This window comes from Artibeus jamaicensis, unplaced genomic scaffold (assembly GCF_021234435.1).
Source record: "Artibeus jamaicensis isolate MK-2021 breed Jamaican fruit bat unplaced genomic scaffold, CSHL_Jam_final scaffold_1689, whole genome shotgun sequence".
Lineage (NCBI taxonomy): Eukaryota > Metazoa > Chordata > Mammalia > Chiroptera > Phyllostomidae > Artibeus > Artibeus jamaicensis.
The window spans coordinates 13,696,785-13,714,871 of NW_026522029.1; the positions used below are offsets into that span (position 1 = coordinate 13,696,785).

The 18,087-nt window shown below is 51.9% G+C and overlaps 1 protein-coding gene across 2 annotated transcripts in view; it reads left to right on the forward strand.

Annotated features, from left to right (window-relative positions):
- Window positions 1–18,087, forward strand: part of DPYD (dihydropyrimidine dehydrogenase) — a 499,545-nt gene that overhangs the window by 263,872 nt on the left and 217,586 nt on the right. For both annotated transcript variants that reach the window (XM_037153081.2, XM_053655907.1), the window contains one exon: window positions 3,191–3,406. In XM_037153081.2, coding sequence (XP_037008976.2) covers window positions 3,191–3,406 — 216 coding nt within the window. The remainder of the gene's footprint in view (window positions 1–3,190; window positions 3,407–18,087) is intronic.

Below are 18,087 nucleotides of genomic sequence, written 5' to 3' on the forward strand. Positions count from 1 at the left end.
GAAAGAAAATGAGCCCGTGAAAGCTGTTTGATGGTTTAAATCAGATGGAACATGGCGGGGGATTTTTCTCTTCTTTAATCAAATCTAGCACTACCAATGGTCTTGCTTTTAACAGTGCTTTCTAAAAAATTACTCTAGTAAAGCAAATTAGGGGAAAACGCAACTGGAATGCATAATCACGGTGCGGCTTGCTTCTCCCCAGCGGTACACGTCCATGTGCGAGCCCGTGCCCAGCCGCATGGGGCAGACGAGTGCCCGGGACGGAGAAGCGCAGTGTGGCCATGAAACTGTCGGCCACCATAGCTGAAGATTCTGTGTGTTTCCATTCCCTTCTCAGATGCAAGGGAGGAAGATCGATTTTCTTCTCAGTATCTGAATGGCATGCATTGTTTATTTCTGATAAGAGGTTTTTCCGTGGGGGTGGGTGAGGGGGTGTGTGTTCCGTCGAACCATTGGGAGCCACTTCCCGGCTGGTTCCCATCCTGAGGCCACCTGGCTCAGGCGGTGGTGGTGTGAATAGGGGCACCCTCGTGGGCAGCAGGGAGTGCAGACTGGAAGGTCACGACCCGCTCTGTCACTCCTTAGCTGCTGATCTTCTGACACGTTGTGGACTTCCTTCAAGCCTCCCTTCCTCCTCCTTCAGTGGGAAACAGGGCCTGATTTGAAGAGTTGTGACCAGAAAGCATAAGTACAGGACACTCATCGCCGAGTCGGGCACGAGTGCTATTGCAAATAGGTGCGTGCATTGTTGATTCTGAGAGTAAAGCGCGTGCCCCGTTTTTGTGGTCAGCCTCGAAGTTTGGACATCTATACTTTATAAGCAGGTCAGGGTCCCCATGTGAGCACTTTTTAGAGGATCTTCCCAGCTCACAAACGTACTTCGTTCTTTTGAAAGAAACTTGTAGCCATTTAGTTGAATAATGTAGAGCTCCAAATGTCTGCCTTGAGGATGAGGAATTAGGAGGAGCATTCACATGCTAAAGCGGTGATTCTCAGCCTTGGGTGCACATTGCAATCCCCTGGTGAGAGTTAAATAATGGTCATAGTCATCGTCATCATCATGAGTGCTTGAGTCCTGCCCTGAGCGATTCTGACGGAATTAGTATTGAGTCTGTCTGGCCAGAGCACAGATGGCAAACACAAGGCCCGCGGGCCGAATCCGGCCCTCCATCTGGTTTTATCCAGCCCGGCACCTTGTTTCTACCCGGCGGCAGAGCCGAGCTCTCACCTAACTGTTAAGGAGCAGTTCCATGGATACAGTCCTAACGTTACACTCGGCCCTCGCAAGGCAGCCACAAGTCTGACGTGGCCCCTGGTGAAAATGAGTTTGACACCCTGGGGCCAGAACATCAACATTTTTTAAGTTCTCTGAATGTCTTTAATATGCACAGTTAAAAATGATCGGTCTCAGCCTAGCACATAGCAACCATTCTGGATCGAGGAGCAGAGGGCTCTCGCTGGCCGACACGGCAGAGTGGACCAGAAGCTCGTAGAGGCGGAGCCAGAGCGGGGCGCTTCCCCTGCAGGTCCCTGCCCTCCCTGGGGGCCCAGCTGCATGCCCCCGGGACGGTCGTGAGATTGTTCTGTGCCCGTCCAGTAAACACCAGAGGCTCATTGTGTTGCTTATAACCAAACGAGCCCATTCTCAGCTGGAAGCTACAGATTACGGAGGGCTGCAAACGCAAACGCTTTATTTTGCCCTGTGCCTGGCAGAACTGTGAGGTCCATGAATGTTCTATGGGAGAGGACCATAGCATGCGTGTATTTCCGCAGTAACTTAACTGCCCGCAGCATTACTCACCGTTCCCACTAGAGGGCTCTTTTGAGGGCCTTTGCTACGTTCAAAGGTCCCCCAGAGGTGAGAGTGGGATCTTACTCCACATTAGAAGGAATTAGAACAAAAGATGGGCTTCCATGTATCTGGAGTACAGCTGAGGGTCAGTTCATCCCACGGATTATCACCTTACTGTCGACACTGACGTCAAAAAGAGGCAGAAGCATAAGGTCACCAGTCCTGTGCAGTCAACAAATAGCTTTAGTCTCTCCCTGCCCAGGGCGGTGCTGGGTGCCACGTCCATAAGGGGGGAGCCAGACTCTTGTGACCGGACGAGTTCAGGGCGTGAGGGGAGTGGCCCGCGGGGACGGCCAAGGCACTGACTCGGGCAGGTTGGCCCGGGGCGTGCAAAGCAGGAAGGGGCATTGCAGGAAAAAGAGTCAGTGCGTGTAGCTGCATTACGGCTGTTGCTTCCTTGGAGACCCTGGGTGTCCTGCAGACCGATGCAGGATGTTGTGAGCCCTAGTGGATGAGAGTAGGAAGTGTGGGCTGGGGAGGGGCCCGGGCCCCGGCTGGGGTCCTGGAAACCATGGTGGCCACGTGGGAGGGAGACAGATGGAGACACTTTGGCCAACAGAAGGCCCCAGGCGGTTCTCAGTGAGCTCTCAGGAGTCAGAGAGAAAGAGAGAATGTCCCAGCTAGCACGGCGCTGCTCCCCGGGCCCTGCCCTCTGCCGAGTGCTTCCATTTATGCAAGGGGCTCCCGCGTAACGCTCCTTCAGCAGTGGCTGTTTTACGGTTCAAAAGCCAATGGGGGATATCGGTTCCGACTGTCCAGTTTCTGAAAACAGAAGCTCCGTCATGCACAGGAGGACTTGGCCCCCCTTCCAAATTAAATGTCCCCTGAGCCGATGAGCCCCTGCACTCTCCAGTGGCCCTGTGATGTAGGGGACCACGGTGGGGGAGGAGAGACAGGGTCGTGCCGGGTGCCTTTCCCGCAGCCTCGTCCACAGGAAATGGAACCTGGGCTGCCCGACTCCCCGGGGTCTGCATCTCTAAGCAGTAACGGCGGTTCTGCAAGTTCAAAGAGGCCCAGTTAACAGGACCGGGGAGATAAGTGCCAAGTGCATTCCTCTGTGTGTTTGGGTCTCAGTCTGTTCTAAACAGAGTGTACGTTTGTTTCTTCCATGGCTGCATTTCTGTTGACACTCTTGGTGCCGCCTTTTCAATGAGAAAAGAGGGTGCTTTCTGCATTGGGTTCACCGCTGGCCGACTCAATGCCAGACTTCATCCTTTTGAACAAACCGATGTGACCCACGCGAAGTCAGGCGCTGAGCCGAAGTGCTTTCTGTAAAGGGGACGCGGGAAATCGGCCGGGACACATACAAGCGCAGTCACGCCTACCTGTTCTCCGCAGGCCCAGCACGGAGCTGCGGTGCCCGCACAGCCGGAGCTGCCGCTCTTCCACACGCCCATCGACCTGGTGGACCTCAGCGTGGAGATGGCCGGGCTGAAGTTCGCCAACCCCTTTGGGCTCGCCAGCGCCACCCCGGCCACCAGCTCTGCGATGATTCGGAGGGCGTTCGAAGAGGGGTGGGCTTTTGCCCTGACCAAAACTTTCTCTCTGGACAAGGTAAGAACGTGTTTTTGAAGTCGTCTTTCCCTGTCTCGCGTGGATTTTAATTAGGGCATAAACATGATATTGGAAAGGGTTTTCTGACCGTGCAGTAATACTCACTGAACTTCCAGATAGGACTGGCTCACTGCCCCTGTTCCCTCCTATCCCTCCCTCCCAGGGAAGGCGAGCTGGGCAGGACGTCCACTGCTCACCTTGTTGGGTCCGGAGAGCACCAAAAATTTAAATGCTACACAGGTAGCCGTGTCTTTCAGCGGTCACATCGTGTGAGGTCTCGTCTGTCTCCGCGCTCGTCACTGTTCTATGCTGTCAGGCTGCGTGTGCATGGTGCAGGCCCCCCAACCCCCAGCCGGGGACCCCAAGGTTTCGGTGTGCACAGTGTCCTGGGGTCTAGTCCACCTGGGGAGGAGCCTCTGTGTAGCTCACGGTCACACCGTGAACCCACTTTCCCCGGACGTGTGCCCTTGAGTTTGACTTGACATCATGACTCTCTGCTCACTCACACCGTCAGTAGCCCAGGTTAGTAGAGAATAAACTACACGTTCCAGCTGCAGCTGATTTTTTTTTTTTACGAACACAAAATGTGAGAGCGTGCGGCTTCAAAGTCCGGTGATCCTGCCCTACAGGGTTGCCTCCGCATCTGATTTTGAAGTAGGAAAGAGCGGCAGAAGTTCACATTTCCTAAACCTTTATTGATACAGTTTTAATTGTGAGACCTATTGAGGTATTTAGTCCTAACTGGTAGTTAGTAATAATTAATGTAGAAGAATGTGTGAACCTACTGGCCAGGAAAAGATGATCACCATTTAAATCAGCCTTGTCCTTAGGCAAAGACGATAATGGAGAACAAATATGCCCCATTAAGCACACACTGCGCGCTGGTTCCTCTCACGAGGACCAATTGCTGGCGCCATTGTGGCAGAAACGTCACGTCCGCCTTCCTCCGACGGCTGTACACAGGCCAGTGGAGTCGGGGAAATGGAGAGAACCCTCCCCCGTGGGGAAAACCGGTGCATGGGAAAAACACTTTGTGAATGTATCTATATTGAAATTGCTAAAGGCAGGCTCTTTTTCAAAGAGATATTGGCTGCATAGTGAGAAATCCTTTGATGAAACAAAGTATAAAAATAGAACACACTGAACTCAGCTATACGATATCATCAATCGATTGTTTAGAGCATCGTGCAATATTGATAATGTATTTGTCTTTGTTTCAATTCACCCTTGAGCAATGACTCGGAAGCCATAACCAAATGCTTAATCCCTGGGGAAAAACAAGTCTCTGATTGCATTGGAGGACATTAGTTACAGTCTTTTAAGATTTTTATATGGAAAACAAAAATAGGTTGCAACTCAGGTGCTACTGAAAACTGGTAGCCAAAAATAAGGGGGAAGAAGTGTTCGCTTTGAATTTGCTGTTTTCCTTGCTTGCAAAAATTTGCTTCTGATTCATCAGAGACATCTGTCTTGTCTCTGCTGGTGACATCCATTGATTTGGATGCTGTCTTTTTCTGTTACCTGGCAGCGGTCCCCTTTATTAAGGTCACTGACAGAAGTGAACATGTGTGCTAACGTCCTTCTGAACCTCTCATTTGTATTTAATCTCTCCATGGAGGGCCCTGAGATGCTGGTTCAGAAGGAGACTTAGGAGCAAATGCCAATTCAGTTTGGCACAGAAACACAAGGGTGGGGGTGAGGGACCTCTCTGTGACTCATTTTGATGTTGGGGGAGAGGGAATACTTGTGCAAAGGCCATTTCCAGGGCACTTGTCCGAGTGCCGTACCTGAAACAGTGATGCTGCCTTGGAGTTACGGAACTCGGATTCCAAAAGCAGTGATTTCCCGTGCACGATTTTGCAGGGTGGCCCGTTGCTTTTCTAGAGATCTGTTGTTTTTTTTTTTTGGTTTCTTAGATTGCCCCGATCAGTAATTACACCTGTTGTGAATATGTCGTCGTTTTTTGAGCTTCTGTGTGTTCCTGTTGATGAAATGTGTCGGAACACAGCTCGGCCAGATAAACACGCAGTCTCCCCACGGCCCCTCCCTAAAGACACCCATTCAAACGGTGTGTGTGCTGTGCCTCCCTGTGAGTGACAACACCGCACAGCGAGTTACAGTAGCCTTATTACAGTGTATTATGCCAACTCGAGAATCTGCTGCTCAAAGTATATTAAAATTCAGAACCTTGACATTTGAAATGTCGATGCTCTTCACATGACAAAGGTTATTCTATGGTGTTTTGTTATCATATGAAATATTAATATTTTTCACAATACAGTTTTGATGAAGCACAATTGGCGGAGCCCGCATGTGATAAAGAAATTAAATGCTCACCGAGGGAGTGCAGGGAAAATTAGAGCCCCGGCTGAGCAGCTGCTGGAAACCGTGTCGGCCTGCACTCCCGACGGCGGGGCCCCTCCTCGTCACCGTAGATTGACAGCTGAATATTGCACTGATTTCTACAGCAAACAGGGTTGGGAGGACTTTGTTTCCCTCTCTTCTTATTTTTGGAGGTGTTCAGAGCATGCTTTTGATTTCCATCCTATATATATATATATATATATTTTATACCCTTGGCATTCGTCAAGGCCGCACTGAAGTCTAACACACTGCCACCACAGCGGACCCCCACCTCTCGCTGAAATGCCAGGGGAGACCTGGGTAAACAGAAATGCTATTATTCCGTGCCGTGCAGTCTCTCTAAGAGCCGTGCGCACTTTCTTTAGGGAGGCAAATGATCCGATTTTTAATGTCAGGTATAAAAAGATCTGTGTTTGCTTTTGTGTTAAATAACATCAAGGATGGCTTTTATTAACTCTGTTCGTCCTTGTCCAATGCAGTCCCGGCTACCATGTCCCACAACACTGGCCTGCTTTTCCTTGAGGTTCTGTGTAGGCTGTTGAGTGATGACATTTAAAATGCCATCACAACGATATTTCAATATATGTATAAATCATGTTTCTATAAATAATGTATTGAGTTCAAGTTTAAATTTCAACAGGGTGGAAGGGAAATCGATCTGTCAAGCTCAGTTTAAGCTGAACTATCATGACAAAGCAGAGACGAGCCCTGTTTAACGGGGGACGTTGGAAATGGTTCAGTGGCCGCATGGACTAGCCTCCTGACCTGCAGCTACGTATTCTAGACTGCAAGTAGAGAACACCTCACTGCAAACACCTCAGTCAGCACCCAGCTGAACTCTGCCGCAGGTGTCTGTGTCCTAACCCACAGTCATGCTGGAGCAAGAGTTCATTTTGTTTACAAGTCGTGTATAGACATTAGAGCAAATGAGACTGACTTTTCGTAACAAAAAGACTGCGTGTACTTTATTTTAATCATGCCCAGATTGGTAAATAGGTTTACCTATGCTGGCTCTTTCTGAATACAAAACCCTGGAAACGAAATGCAGAGAAATATCAAAGGCGCTTTATTATTTCATTGGAATCGAAGTGTTGACTGTAGCTGTTCTCAGCACACACAGGCTTACACAACACCCACGTTCAAAGTGTAGGAAGAGTTTGGCAAATGCTTCAGGAATATTCAAGGTGCAAGTGAATTAATAAATGAATGAACACGTTTTGGGCAACGGCACCTCAAGGGCTTTTTTCTAGCCACGTGCCCAGACGGTGACCGTGTGAAATGCTGTTTTAAGTACTGACCTCAGTCAAAGGGGGAAAGGCCAGTTCGAAGGCTTCGTATCCTGCATTGCTTTCTAGACTATGGTCAGGAGTCCAGGTCGACAAATGAAAATGTCAGTGGGATTTCTAAATGCATGGGTTGTATATTAAGACCCGGGTTGTTGAGTAAGTCTTGAAGATGCAGAGAGTTTTGAGGAGACGGAGTAAGTATTGCACAATTGTAGGAAGAGACATGGATGGTATCTCCAAGGTCAGGTGTCAGCAGTCGTGACAAGAAATGGACCCTGTTCTTACGCGCTTTGGGCAGCAGGGAATGGGCCAGGTCTTCGAGGGCGTGCCGCCTGCTTGGCTCGGGAATGACCTTTTAGAAACGTCTGCCCCTCACTGACCGCAAATTGGCCTCCTCGTCATTTCCATCCGTGTTTCATCCTTCTGCCCTCGGGGACATCATGACATCAATTAGCCTCACTTATTGCCGTAAACCAATTGTTGACCTTAAAACCGGGGGCTTGTTTTCCTTCTTCTTCAAGCACATAACTACCGTTGAGAAGGGCCAGGGAGAGTGGCGAGGCAGTGCCATCTGGGGGAGGAATTTGAACTGGGAGACCCCAGTGCCCACCCAGAGCCGCTTCTAAATCGCCGCCTGGAACTACCCATCGAGTGCTGTAGGTTGTTGCTATATTCTAAATATACACTTACCTACTACCGTTTATCCAGTACTTAGAACATGCAGCCATTGCTGGATGTTTTTTATAAATTAGTCATTGAATCTTCACAACATCCCTATAAGAGAGTAATTTTTTTTCAGGCGATAAATGGGCTGAGGAAGTTAAGTAAATTGTCCAGGACTGTCCAGTTGTTTATTTGCTCACAGTCACGTGTATGGGCCACGTGGCTGAGCTCACATAGGCAGCTCTGTTTCTTATGGCATCTGCGGTCACCTAGCTGGAGGGACACCCAGGGGCAGGCAGGGGGACCCCCTCGCTTCTGGACGCTCAGCAGGAGGGGCTAAAATTTCGGAGAGGGCTGAGCCCCCCCCCCCACAACCTCCTCCTCCAGGAGAGTAGCTGGGGCTTGTTCACAGGTAGCGAGCGTCCTAAAGGGCGGGGGAGGAAGACTCTGAGGTCACACACGGTCACTTCCACCAGCCACTCTCTGGGTCAAAGCAAGTGACAAAGTGTGAGACACATGCTCTGTTTCAGAAGTAGATACACGCCCTCTGCCAGTCCAGGGGACCGACAGCCGAATCACAGGGCACAGGGACACATGTGCAGCACGGAAGTGTGGTCCCTGCCGTCTCTGCAAACGGTGCTGCCTCACCCCTGGTTGCAGTCATTCCCTTCCCGTCCACGTGCAAAACCCACACTGTCTTTCTCCTCTACCCCTTTCTAAGACACTCAGAATGCCATGCACCACGGCACAGGCTCAACGCGTGTGGTCCCGTGATCTCTGGGCGCTGCCAGCCAGGGCTCCTTGGGTTCAGCTTCCTTTGTCCGGGATTCTGTGGGGTGGAAGACTCCTCGTCTCTCCCCTTCACCCCAACACAAAATGACGCGGTCAGGAGGACCTCTGTGGAGGCCGTCATTCAGAAACAGAGATGGAAGGGACGCAGCAGCCACTTGTCCACCGCAATTTGGAAATTCAGGGCCAGGGCATGCTCCTCAATTTGGGCCCACTTTCATGACCTCATCACAGTGGCCCCCTCCTCCAGCGTCCCAGCCACTGATGGCTCCGTCTCTGGGATCCTGATTCTGTCCCCTAAGCCTCGTTTTGTTTCGTTGGCCCATTTCTACTCGTAGGAAATTAAGAACGCTCATCTCCTTTTTGTTTTGAAGAATGGGCCCTTTCAGTCCTGGCTCCCAGCAACGCCATCACAAAATGCTTGTTCGGTCGGTTAAGGGCTGACGCCACGCACCAGAGTGGCACCCCCGATGATTCTGACACAGACCCCTCTCTCTCTCCACGCGGGACGTCTGGCTGCTGCAGCCCAGGCTCCTGCAGAATCTCCGAATCGATGTTGTCTGCTCAGGAGAACCTGCTGGGGCCTGCTTTAAATCTCTGAAGTCCTCCCAGAGATCACAGAGCAGCCCGGTGGATGTGATCTTGGCCCTGAGGTCCTGTCTCACTTTGAAAATCACTTTCCTTCCAGAAGAGACGATGCATTTAAAATCTGTTTCCCAGCCCAGTGTGACCGGGGCTCTTTTGCTTTGCTGTCGGTTGCATTTGCCTAACAAATTGAATATATTCGTATGTGGCTCTTTTTCTTTCTTACTGCACCTCATTACGCTTGGGCAGAAACACTCAGCTGACCTTTTGAGCAGACTGGGTAGAGGTTGCTTCGGCCAGACCCCCGCATGCCTTGGGTATGTTGTCTCTCTTCCGAAGCATCACCAGCAGTATTCCCGCCGCCGGTCTGTCTGTCATCCAGACCAGTGCCTCCCAGTCCTCACTGACCGTCTCACGCTGTGTCCTTCCGGGCTTCCGTAACAGCCTCCTCCTGCTTTTTCAACGGAGGCCTCTCTGGGAAAGCCAACACGCACATTTTAGATTCGGTTATTCTAGCAAGCGTTCCCGTATCATTTATCTATCGCCGCATGTCTGAGCACCCCCCAGGACCTCGTGGCTCCCCACAGCCAGTCACCTGCTGTGGCCCCACAGTTTGGCCGTCCAGTCGGGGCTCAGCAAGGCAGGCTTGCTCCACCCTCCGTGGTGCTGGTGCTGTGAGTCCACAGACCGCTTGGGGCCTCGCAGGCAGGGCTGGGCCTGGCCCCCCGGGTGGTCTTGTCTCCAATGAGACCGCCTGGGCTTGTGCACAGAGCAGCAGCGGTTCTAAAAGGCGAGAGGGGAGGCTGAGGCTCAGAAGTTGCACAGTGTCGCTTCCAGTGTGTTCTGTTGCTGAGAACAAGTCACCAGACCAGACCCAAGTCCTGGAGGGGCAGGCGGTTCCAAAGGCTGAAGGCGCCGGAGATGCATCCAGGGCCCACTGGACGCAAGCCTTGGCCCCTTCTTCTCCGCCGTGCTGTGTCCCGGTCGGTCCTCTCTGGACCTCGTTGCCTGACCTGGGAAATGGAGGCAGTTCGGCTGCATCGGCGTTTGGCAGAGACCCACGTATCTGAGGAGCAGATGAACTGTGCCCCGCCTGTGGGGTTATTTCGGTTTGGGTTCTAGGACAGTTTCATTGGGAGGGGAAAGGAGAGGGACAGAGAGAGAATTTGTATGTCTGCCTTCCGGGAATCCATCATTGTCAGAGCTAGTCTCTTCCTGGGCTGCTTTGTGGCAGCCACACTGGCCCTGGTTCAGGTTCCTGGGCCAGGCAGCCCTTCCCTCTGCTGGGCTGGTGTCTGCTGGGCCTGGAGGTCCCCTTCCCTGCTCTTCACAGACCCGCCCGCTCCTCAGGGGCCCTCACTTCCCCGACAGCCTCCTCGGAGAGGTCTGCCGGCCCCTCGAAGTGCCATCTCTCAGAGCCTCGTTTTCTGGTGGTTTTCCCCTCATCGCCCCGTGAAGTTGTTATGCGCTTGACCACGTCTGTGACCACTTGTATTTTCGGCTTCAGCCTTGAGAAGGGAACTCTGTGGGAAGAGGGGTGCTGTCCTTTGTGCTCACTGTGGCCAGCCCAGGGCAGGCGCCACATCTGGCAGGTGGGAAGGGTGCGGAGCATGCTCCTAAGGTGGACAGGTAACTAGGGGACTCCAACTTGAACTTCGGTTCTGCGTGACGGCTCTCGGGTCCGAGCGGCAAGCCTTGCCTCTGTGTTTTTCTAAATAGGTCTGTTTTCCTTCCCAGAATGAGACGTGCAGACCTTTCCCCGGGTAGGTTGTCTGTTCTCCCATTTGGATCCCCAGACACTTGTTTCAGTCCGAATTAGCCTCATTGGGAGGAAGTCGCCTCTCAGCCAGACGAGAATTCAGGAGCTGCATTGTCAGGATGAGAAATGCTAAGAATAATATTGAGACTTGTTAAGAAACACTTCGCAAATATGTTACATAATATTTTGGAGCCCGGTTAAGTCTATTTGGATTATTTATACAGAAACATCACAATTACTTTGGCAACTCATTTTAGAAGGCCTTATTAGAAATAAAGATCTGGAATTTTTTTTTTGAGACTAAATGAAACATTCCTTTTGCCGTTGAGTCTCTTCATCACCTTATCATGGAAGTCCAGGGGACAGCCACCAAACAGGTGGGTCATCATCATCACTTCCACAGCCCGAGTTTCAGATTCAGTCCGTAGTTAATTTCTATTTATTGAGTAGTAGTTCCTAAGCATAAAACCAAGGAGTTATAATTATATAAACATATTCATTGTCCTCTTCTGGGAGATTTATTTTTAAAGATTTTATTTATTTATTTATTACCAGAGAGAGAGAAAGGAAAGGAGAGAAACATCAGTGTGTGGTTGCCTCTCACGCGCCCCCTACTGGGGACCTGGCCCACAACTCAGGCATGTGCCCTGACTGGGAATCCAACCAGCAACGCTTTGTCTTGCAGGCCAGCACTCAGTCCCTTTGGGAGACGTCGAAGTGCTAAAACTACAGATAATTTCTGTGTAGGAGGAGTTGTACTTTCCACCTGGTCGGGTGCTTTCACCGTGAAGTAAATCTCCCGTGGGAGAGTTCGCCCACCGCTCACTCCGAGACTGTTTTGCTGCCTCTCCCTCGAAGCATCCCGGTCGCTTCAGCAACAAAAGCGGGGGTGTGCGTGCACTTACAGAATTGAAGCTAAAGCTTGCAAATTAGAGTGCAATTAAAAAGCACGCCCCGTGTCTCCCCCAAGTTCCAAACGAATGGCCATTGGTAGCCACGCCTGGAATACAGACACAGTTTGTTCCCTAGAAAAGGTGGACCACCCTTCTGCACCCAGGTGGGTGCGTGCGCTTCCAGTATCAACTGTAAGCCCTTCCTTCCCTGCAGCCAACACATTTCTAACCAGGCGCGTGATCAGAGCTGTTTCAATTGCTCTCTCTCTCTCTTTTTTTTTTTTACCTTTCATTTCACATTTTGGGCTAGTTGACTGTGAAGCAGACCAATCGATTTTCCAATATAATTCCGTCCTCACTTCCTTTCTGTTTTAGGCTGCGATTTCACACTTGTTAATTAGTTAATCATTTTGGTCTCGTGGACAAGGGGGCACTCAGATCTTTAATAATATAAACTGATGTGTGCCGTTGGGTCTGGAGTGGCTGCTGGAAGAACCTAACTTGTAAAGGAAAATGCCTCTTAGTTCTCTTGTTTGTGTGTGTGTTTGTGTTTTTAGCCATTAATGTCAAGGTTAATGGGAAATTCTCATAATCATGGCTAAAGGAAATTTCCTTACAGTATAATCCTGCCATTTAAAAAACTGACTCAGCCCTTATCCTGTCTCCCATAACTCTCTTGCAGATTTTAAATTTAGCTAGTTAAAAATATCCATATTCTGGGTATGTTTGGACGGCACAGTCTTCGGTTAAAAGGAAGGTGGCTCGAATTCCGATATGTCCTCCTTGCTTTTGCTGGTTCTTTCCTGACTTTTAACAAGGTCTGTAATCATTACTACCAGAGACATTCTTTACCCTTCATTAAAAACTTTCAGTACCAAGCCCAGCGATGACCTCACTGTCATCTTTTTATTAAAGACACACGTTTTGTTGTGAGACCTTTGGCTTTAAAATCACAGTTCTCTGTTGCCCCCCGTCTGACTGGCTGCAGGCTACATGCTGCGTCCCTGCTATTTCCAAAGTGAGGTGGGCCTGGGGGCTCGGGGCGGCGACTGGCCTCTCGGACCACCCTTCCCAGAGCAGAGCTGCCTTCTCGGGCACCGGCGCCTGCGCCTCCCCCGGGACTGAGTCCTCTGCCCATTTCCTCCTCCTGCCCCTGCTCGTTTGGAGTCGTCCACGACATCCCACATGTCGGGAACAGCTCATCGTTGCTTTTCTGCCGAATTCGCCCTCAATGAAAGTCAAAATTTACCTGACAGTGTCACCAAGCCATGTCATTGACTGGACTGGTTGCACCCTGAGAGCTCTCACCAACGCCCCGAATGCCTGTGGGCAAAGAGCTCTAGAAAACCGAACCTCTAGTTCAAGTTTGGAAAGTGTGCGCATCAGAATGACCGATGCTGGCAGAAGGCAGTGGGGTCCTTAGACCAAAAACTTACTTAATAAGCAGTGAGTGCCTCCGTTTCTAAGAAGAACAGTGACTCGGTGTCGGAGCTGTGGCTCCATTTGAGGCAGGGGGGACAGCATTCGGACACTCACGGTCAAGGCAGTGCGGGCACGATGAAGGTTCGCAGCTGAACCTGAACTTCGAAGCTGGAGAGACAATGGGAAAGGCATTTGAATGTGCCTCTATAGACACCAAGCAGCCTGAAGCGGTTTCAGGCCTAGTAATTCCGTAATTCCGTTTGGGGGCTGCTTGTAATCACAATGTAGCCCCTTTCCTCACTTCAGTGGTGCCTTCCACCTTCCCTCCCGCAGTCTCTCTCCCTCCCGATACTGCCAGTCCAGCCCCCAGGCCTCTGTCCACACCCCCTCACTGCCACCGTCCCTCCCTTCAGAGACGTGTCTCCTGTTCGAATATCGAAAGGCCAGTGATGGCCGTGTCCTCCATGGCTCAGCTGGCCAGCGGTTGCCACCTCCTCATGCCCTCTGAGCTGCTGGTGGGCTTCCCTCAGTCAGGGCGAGACTGAATGAGTTTTCCACGCGGTTCGTTACCCCTTTTCCTTCCCCTGATGTAAGCGCGTTGACTGTTTTCCCGTGGAACCAGGGAGACACTTGTGTTTTGAAATGTAATGCATTGTTGAGCAGTATTGGGAATATTAAGTTGGTAAATATACTACATTGTGATCAATACTTGTACTTGTTCGGATAAAGGCAATTTTTGTACAGCTTTAATACCCTCCTTCGGCAGGCAGCCGTTTTTCAGGCTCTGTCATGGGGGCGCTTGGGGGGGGTCTCTTCCCTGCTCCCTCCCCCCACGAGGGAACCCCCCTTGGTCCTCTGAACCTTTGTTGTAGCTCAGGCCCCACACAGCTCCTGGGAGCCCCTGGAGTTTTTTTACTTTTGTCTCCCGAGACACGTTTGCATTTCCAGGGGTCTCCGCTGAGCAGAGCTTGGGGCGACCTCACACTTCCTCCTTCCCTGTGGGCCCCCGCCTGGTCCCCTGGTCCCCCGCCTGGTCCCCAGGACGGTCTGGCGCCTCCTTCCCTGCCACACCCCGGAACGCAGGCTGGGGGTTCATGGTGTTCCCACCCGTCCGAGCTCGTTTTGGGTACCACACACTCGGACTCGAACCCGGACACCTCTCAGCGTGGGGGACGGAGCACCACGCCCTCCCCGGGAAGGACCTGCAGAGGGCGCACGGCCGGGGCTCCGAGGGTCCCGCTCACCGCTCCTGTGTGCGGATGGCAGGCAACACGGCACACGCCAAAGAAGGTATTTTGGGTCTCCCCGTCCTTGACATTCCACGCCCTGCTGGGCAACGGGCCTACCGGTTTCCTGAGTGGATTTTTGTCGTCTACTTGGACGTTTCTGCCAGGGAAAAACTCATTTTCATAATGTATTGCGGTTCCCCAATTTGTCATTTGATACTCTGTTACGTTACTAAAGACTATACAGAATTTTAACTACCAACATTAATTGCATGGAAACACAGTATAAAAAAACCTATTTACTAGTGTTTCCCTCATACTGAGACTTTTTCTTATTTTCATCGGTGGCACGTACATTTTTATCATGGCACCAGACCTGTGTTCAGCCAGGTTTCCCGTGAAACGGGTGCCAACTCGGGGTAGAACCTGCAAGCATTTCATCAGGAGAAAGAGCGGAGAGGAAATACACAGGGCGGCGGAGAAAACGGAGAGACCCTGAGGGCCAGGACATGGTGTGGCCCCAGGTGGGGGGCAGGAGGGAGGCAGACCATCAGGAGTGGGGCCACGCAGGGCCCTGGGGTCTCAGCAGGGGCCCGTCCCCGTGCCTGAGCAGGTGCGGCCGGCCTCGGCACAGGCGGACGTCCAGCAGGGGGCTGGCCCCGCTTGGTCACAGTCCCACGGTGGGAGGGGTCCTGGGAGGGTCACACGGGGCTGAGGGAAGCAGCCACTTAGTGTGCGGTCTCCCGAGGGGCCAGTGAGCAAACGGCAGCGCCGTGTGGTGTGGCCTCCTCCGGGGGAAATGGCGGCAAAGGCAGCGGCGTGTCCACGGAGACCCTCTCGTTAACTCCTGCGGTGTGAAGAGGACACGCAAGGCAGCGTGCAGAAGGCTCCAGGGGGGTGTCACCCTCAGCTGCAAGTTGGGGCTTTTACGGCAAAGTCATACTAGCCGTTACTCAAGTACCACAGTCATGTCCCTTTGTCAGGAAGAAAGTGTCAGGGGTCGTCTCACCCTCCCCGAGAACTGCGCCTGCCGGGAAATGACGCAGCCCCCCGCACGCTCGCTCATGCCAGGGGGCCACAGCGCCCGCTTCGCCTGTCTCACAGTGTTCTGGGGATGCTCAGTTTGGATTTCTTAAAAATGGAATGTGCACAGATGATGTGTCACGTGTAAAACATCGGGTCAGTGAGAGCGGTGACGACTGCGGCCACCACCTGCGGGCCACACCGCCCCGTTCACAGTTGTGGCATCGTCCGTCCGAGGGGAGAAATTCGCTGTCCCCGTCCCCTCTCCAGGAAGGGCCCATCTGCCCCAGCCGCACCCGCCTCCACGCCCCATCGATTCTCCCTGGACCCCGCCCCTCCCCCCTGTCTCTAATGAGGGCCACCCAGGTCCACTCTCCTGTGTCCTGCGTCCACCCCACGCTGTCTCATACAAGGGAAGTCTCGCCATGTCCCTGCTTCACTTAAAATGCTCCAGTGGCTGCCACCAGCCCTCACAAGACCCAACATCCTTGTCCCAGTCTCTGCGCGGCTCCTGCCCGTCCCTGGACGGCATCTCCTCCCCCCGTGTCCTGTCCTAGAGGAGCCACAGCCCCGGGGGCGTCCCCGGTGCTCCAGCCACCCGTCCCCGTCACGCCTGGGGCCTGCCGAGGGTCTTTTCCCCTGGAATTTGGGGGTTCTTCCCTTCAAAAAGAAACTAGAGAAAATCGCTGCCAATGGGAAAGCATTAATGATACAAAAAGAATTCTGTTGTGATAGTTTATATTTATTGAAGTTTATTAGATTCCAGAATGTGTAGACAATAACAAACCCATTAAACTGTCCAGAAATGGTCACACAGTCTCCCTTTCTTGTTCCTTCCCATTAACAGAAGATGTGATAATTTTTTCAAATCATTCAGTACAATTCATCCCTGAGAATATTTCTGAAGAGGAGAAAAGATAAAGAATCGCTTTTCCTTATGGCCGTTGAAATCTCCCTAGTTACCAATCACGAAATCCTCAGAAGATGGGAAGTGGTCCGCAGGGGCCGGAAGTCCCACGGCCAAGAGCAGTGGGTTTTCTGTGACGTCAGTGCAAGCTTAGAGGAAAACGTCCTGAACAGGCTCCTTTATGACAAATGTGTAAGCGTTCATGTAAATATTAAAATACCAAGTTGCGATTCCTGGTTCCTGGGCCCCTTCGTAGTTCCCCGCCCTGGAGGGCCTTCCCCCCTGGCGGGTGGGATCCGTGTCTCCCAGGTTCTGAGCGTTCAGGGGGTTTAGTCAAGTAGATGTAGGCGCAGAAACTCACTCGCCTTCCTGCGTGTCCAGTGCACATGTTCTCCGTGGAAGCACTTTGCCTCGAACACGTGCTGAGCAGCAGTCGGTCCTGTGGGCGTTTCCTGAGCAGGTACCTAGCGTGTCCTCAAGGTCGGACGGCCCACAGGAAGAAAGGACAAGTCCACAGACAGCTCGATGCTTGGACAGGCTGGGTATTGACTCTGTCCCGTGTTGTCCCCTGTGACCCCACTTCGGAGGGTGTGTCGGAATGCAGAGAGACGGAAAAGCTGTCACAGCAGTCGGTAAGATCTGAGAGGTGTTGACTAATTGCCTGCTAATTACACAGTAAATTGTCTAATTAAGCTGATGGTTAATTAGGGTGCACTCGCACAGCAGTCTTGTGGAATTTGTGTCTGGCGTCTGGGAAGCAGCTCGGGTAATTGGCACACTGGTAGCGCCGGCACAGAACGGGCTGGAAGGCTCGCGGCCGCGGGCGACAGTGTCAGGCGCTGGTGGAAACAAAGGGGTTGTCAGTTCTGTGCTGAAGGTTCCGCTTCAGTTCTGCGGCTGTTCTGACGCGAGCGACTGACACATGGGTCTGCAGCCCGAGCCCATGAGGAAAGGAGGCCGGAAATGGGGCTTCCGCTCGGAGACTGGGCAGCATTGCTCGCCTGGGTCAGCTCTGCTGCGTGACGCCACGTTTTATGGGCACGCACTTTGTGTTGGTGCAGTAACGCCTGTCTGTCTAATCCCCACCCGAAGATGTGTTTATTGATTTGATTGAGAGAAAGAGAGAGAGAGGCTGCCTCCAGCACACACTCTGACCGGGGACGATGCTCCAACCAGCTGGGCCCAGGGCTAGTTTCTTCCTTGGGCATACGTTGTGTCTGGTACTCATATATAAAACAAAAAGAAAATCCCATGCTTCTAAGGCAAATGCCTCTTTTATAAAAATATAAGAAGATCGATATGACTGATTAGAAGACATAAAAACTTTGAGTTCATTATTTAATTTTAAACTGACGCGTCGCCCTCCACTACAACATGACAGACATAATACAGGATGTTTGGGTAATACTTTAAAGAAATAAAGAAGCTTTCTTGGTAAAGAGGGAATTTTAGGTTTATCCTACACCAGGGGTCCCCAACCCCCGGGCCGTGGACTGGTGAGGTGCTGGCCCTGTTAGGAGCCAGGCCGCACGGCGGGAGGTGAGCAGCAGGCCGGCCAGCAGAGCTTCCGGGCTTTACCGTCTGAACTCCGCCTCCTGTCCCCTCCCATCACCCCCCAGTCCGTGGGGAAAATTGTCACCCATGAAACCGGTTCCTGGTGCCAAAGAGGTAGGGGATTGCTGCTGTATGCAATTTGCTATGCAGCCGGCTTTTGCTTTTATTTTATTTTTAATATATTTTATTGATTGTGCCATTACAGTTTTT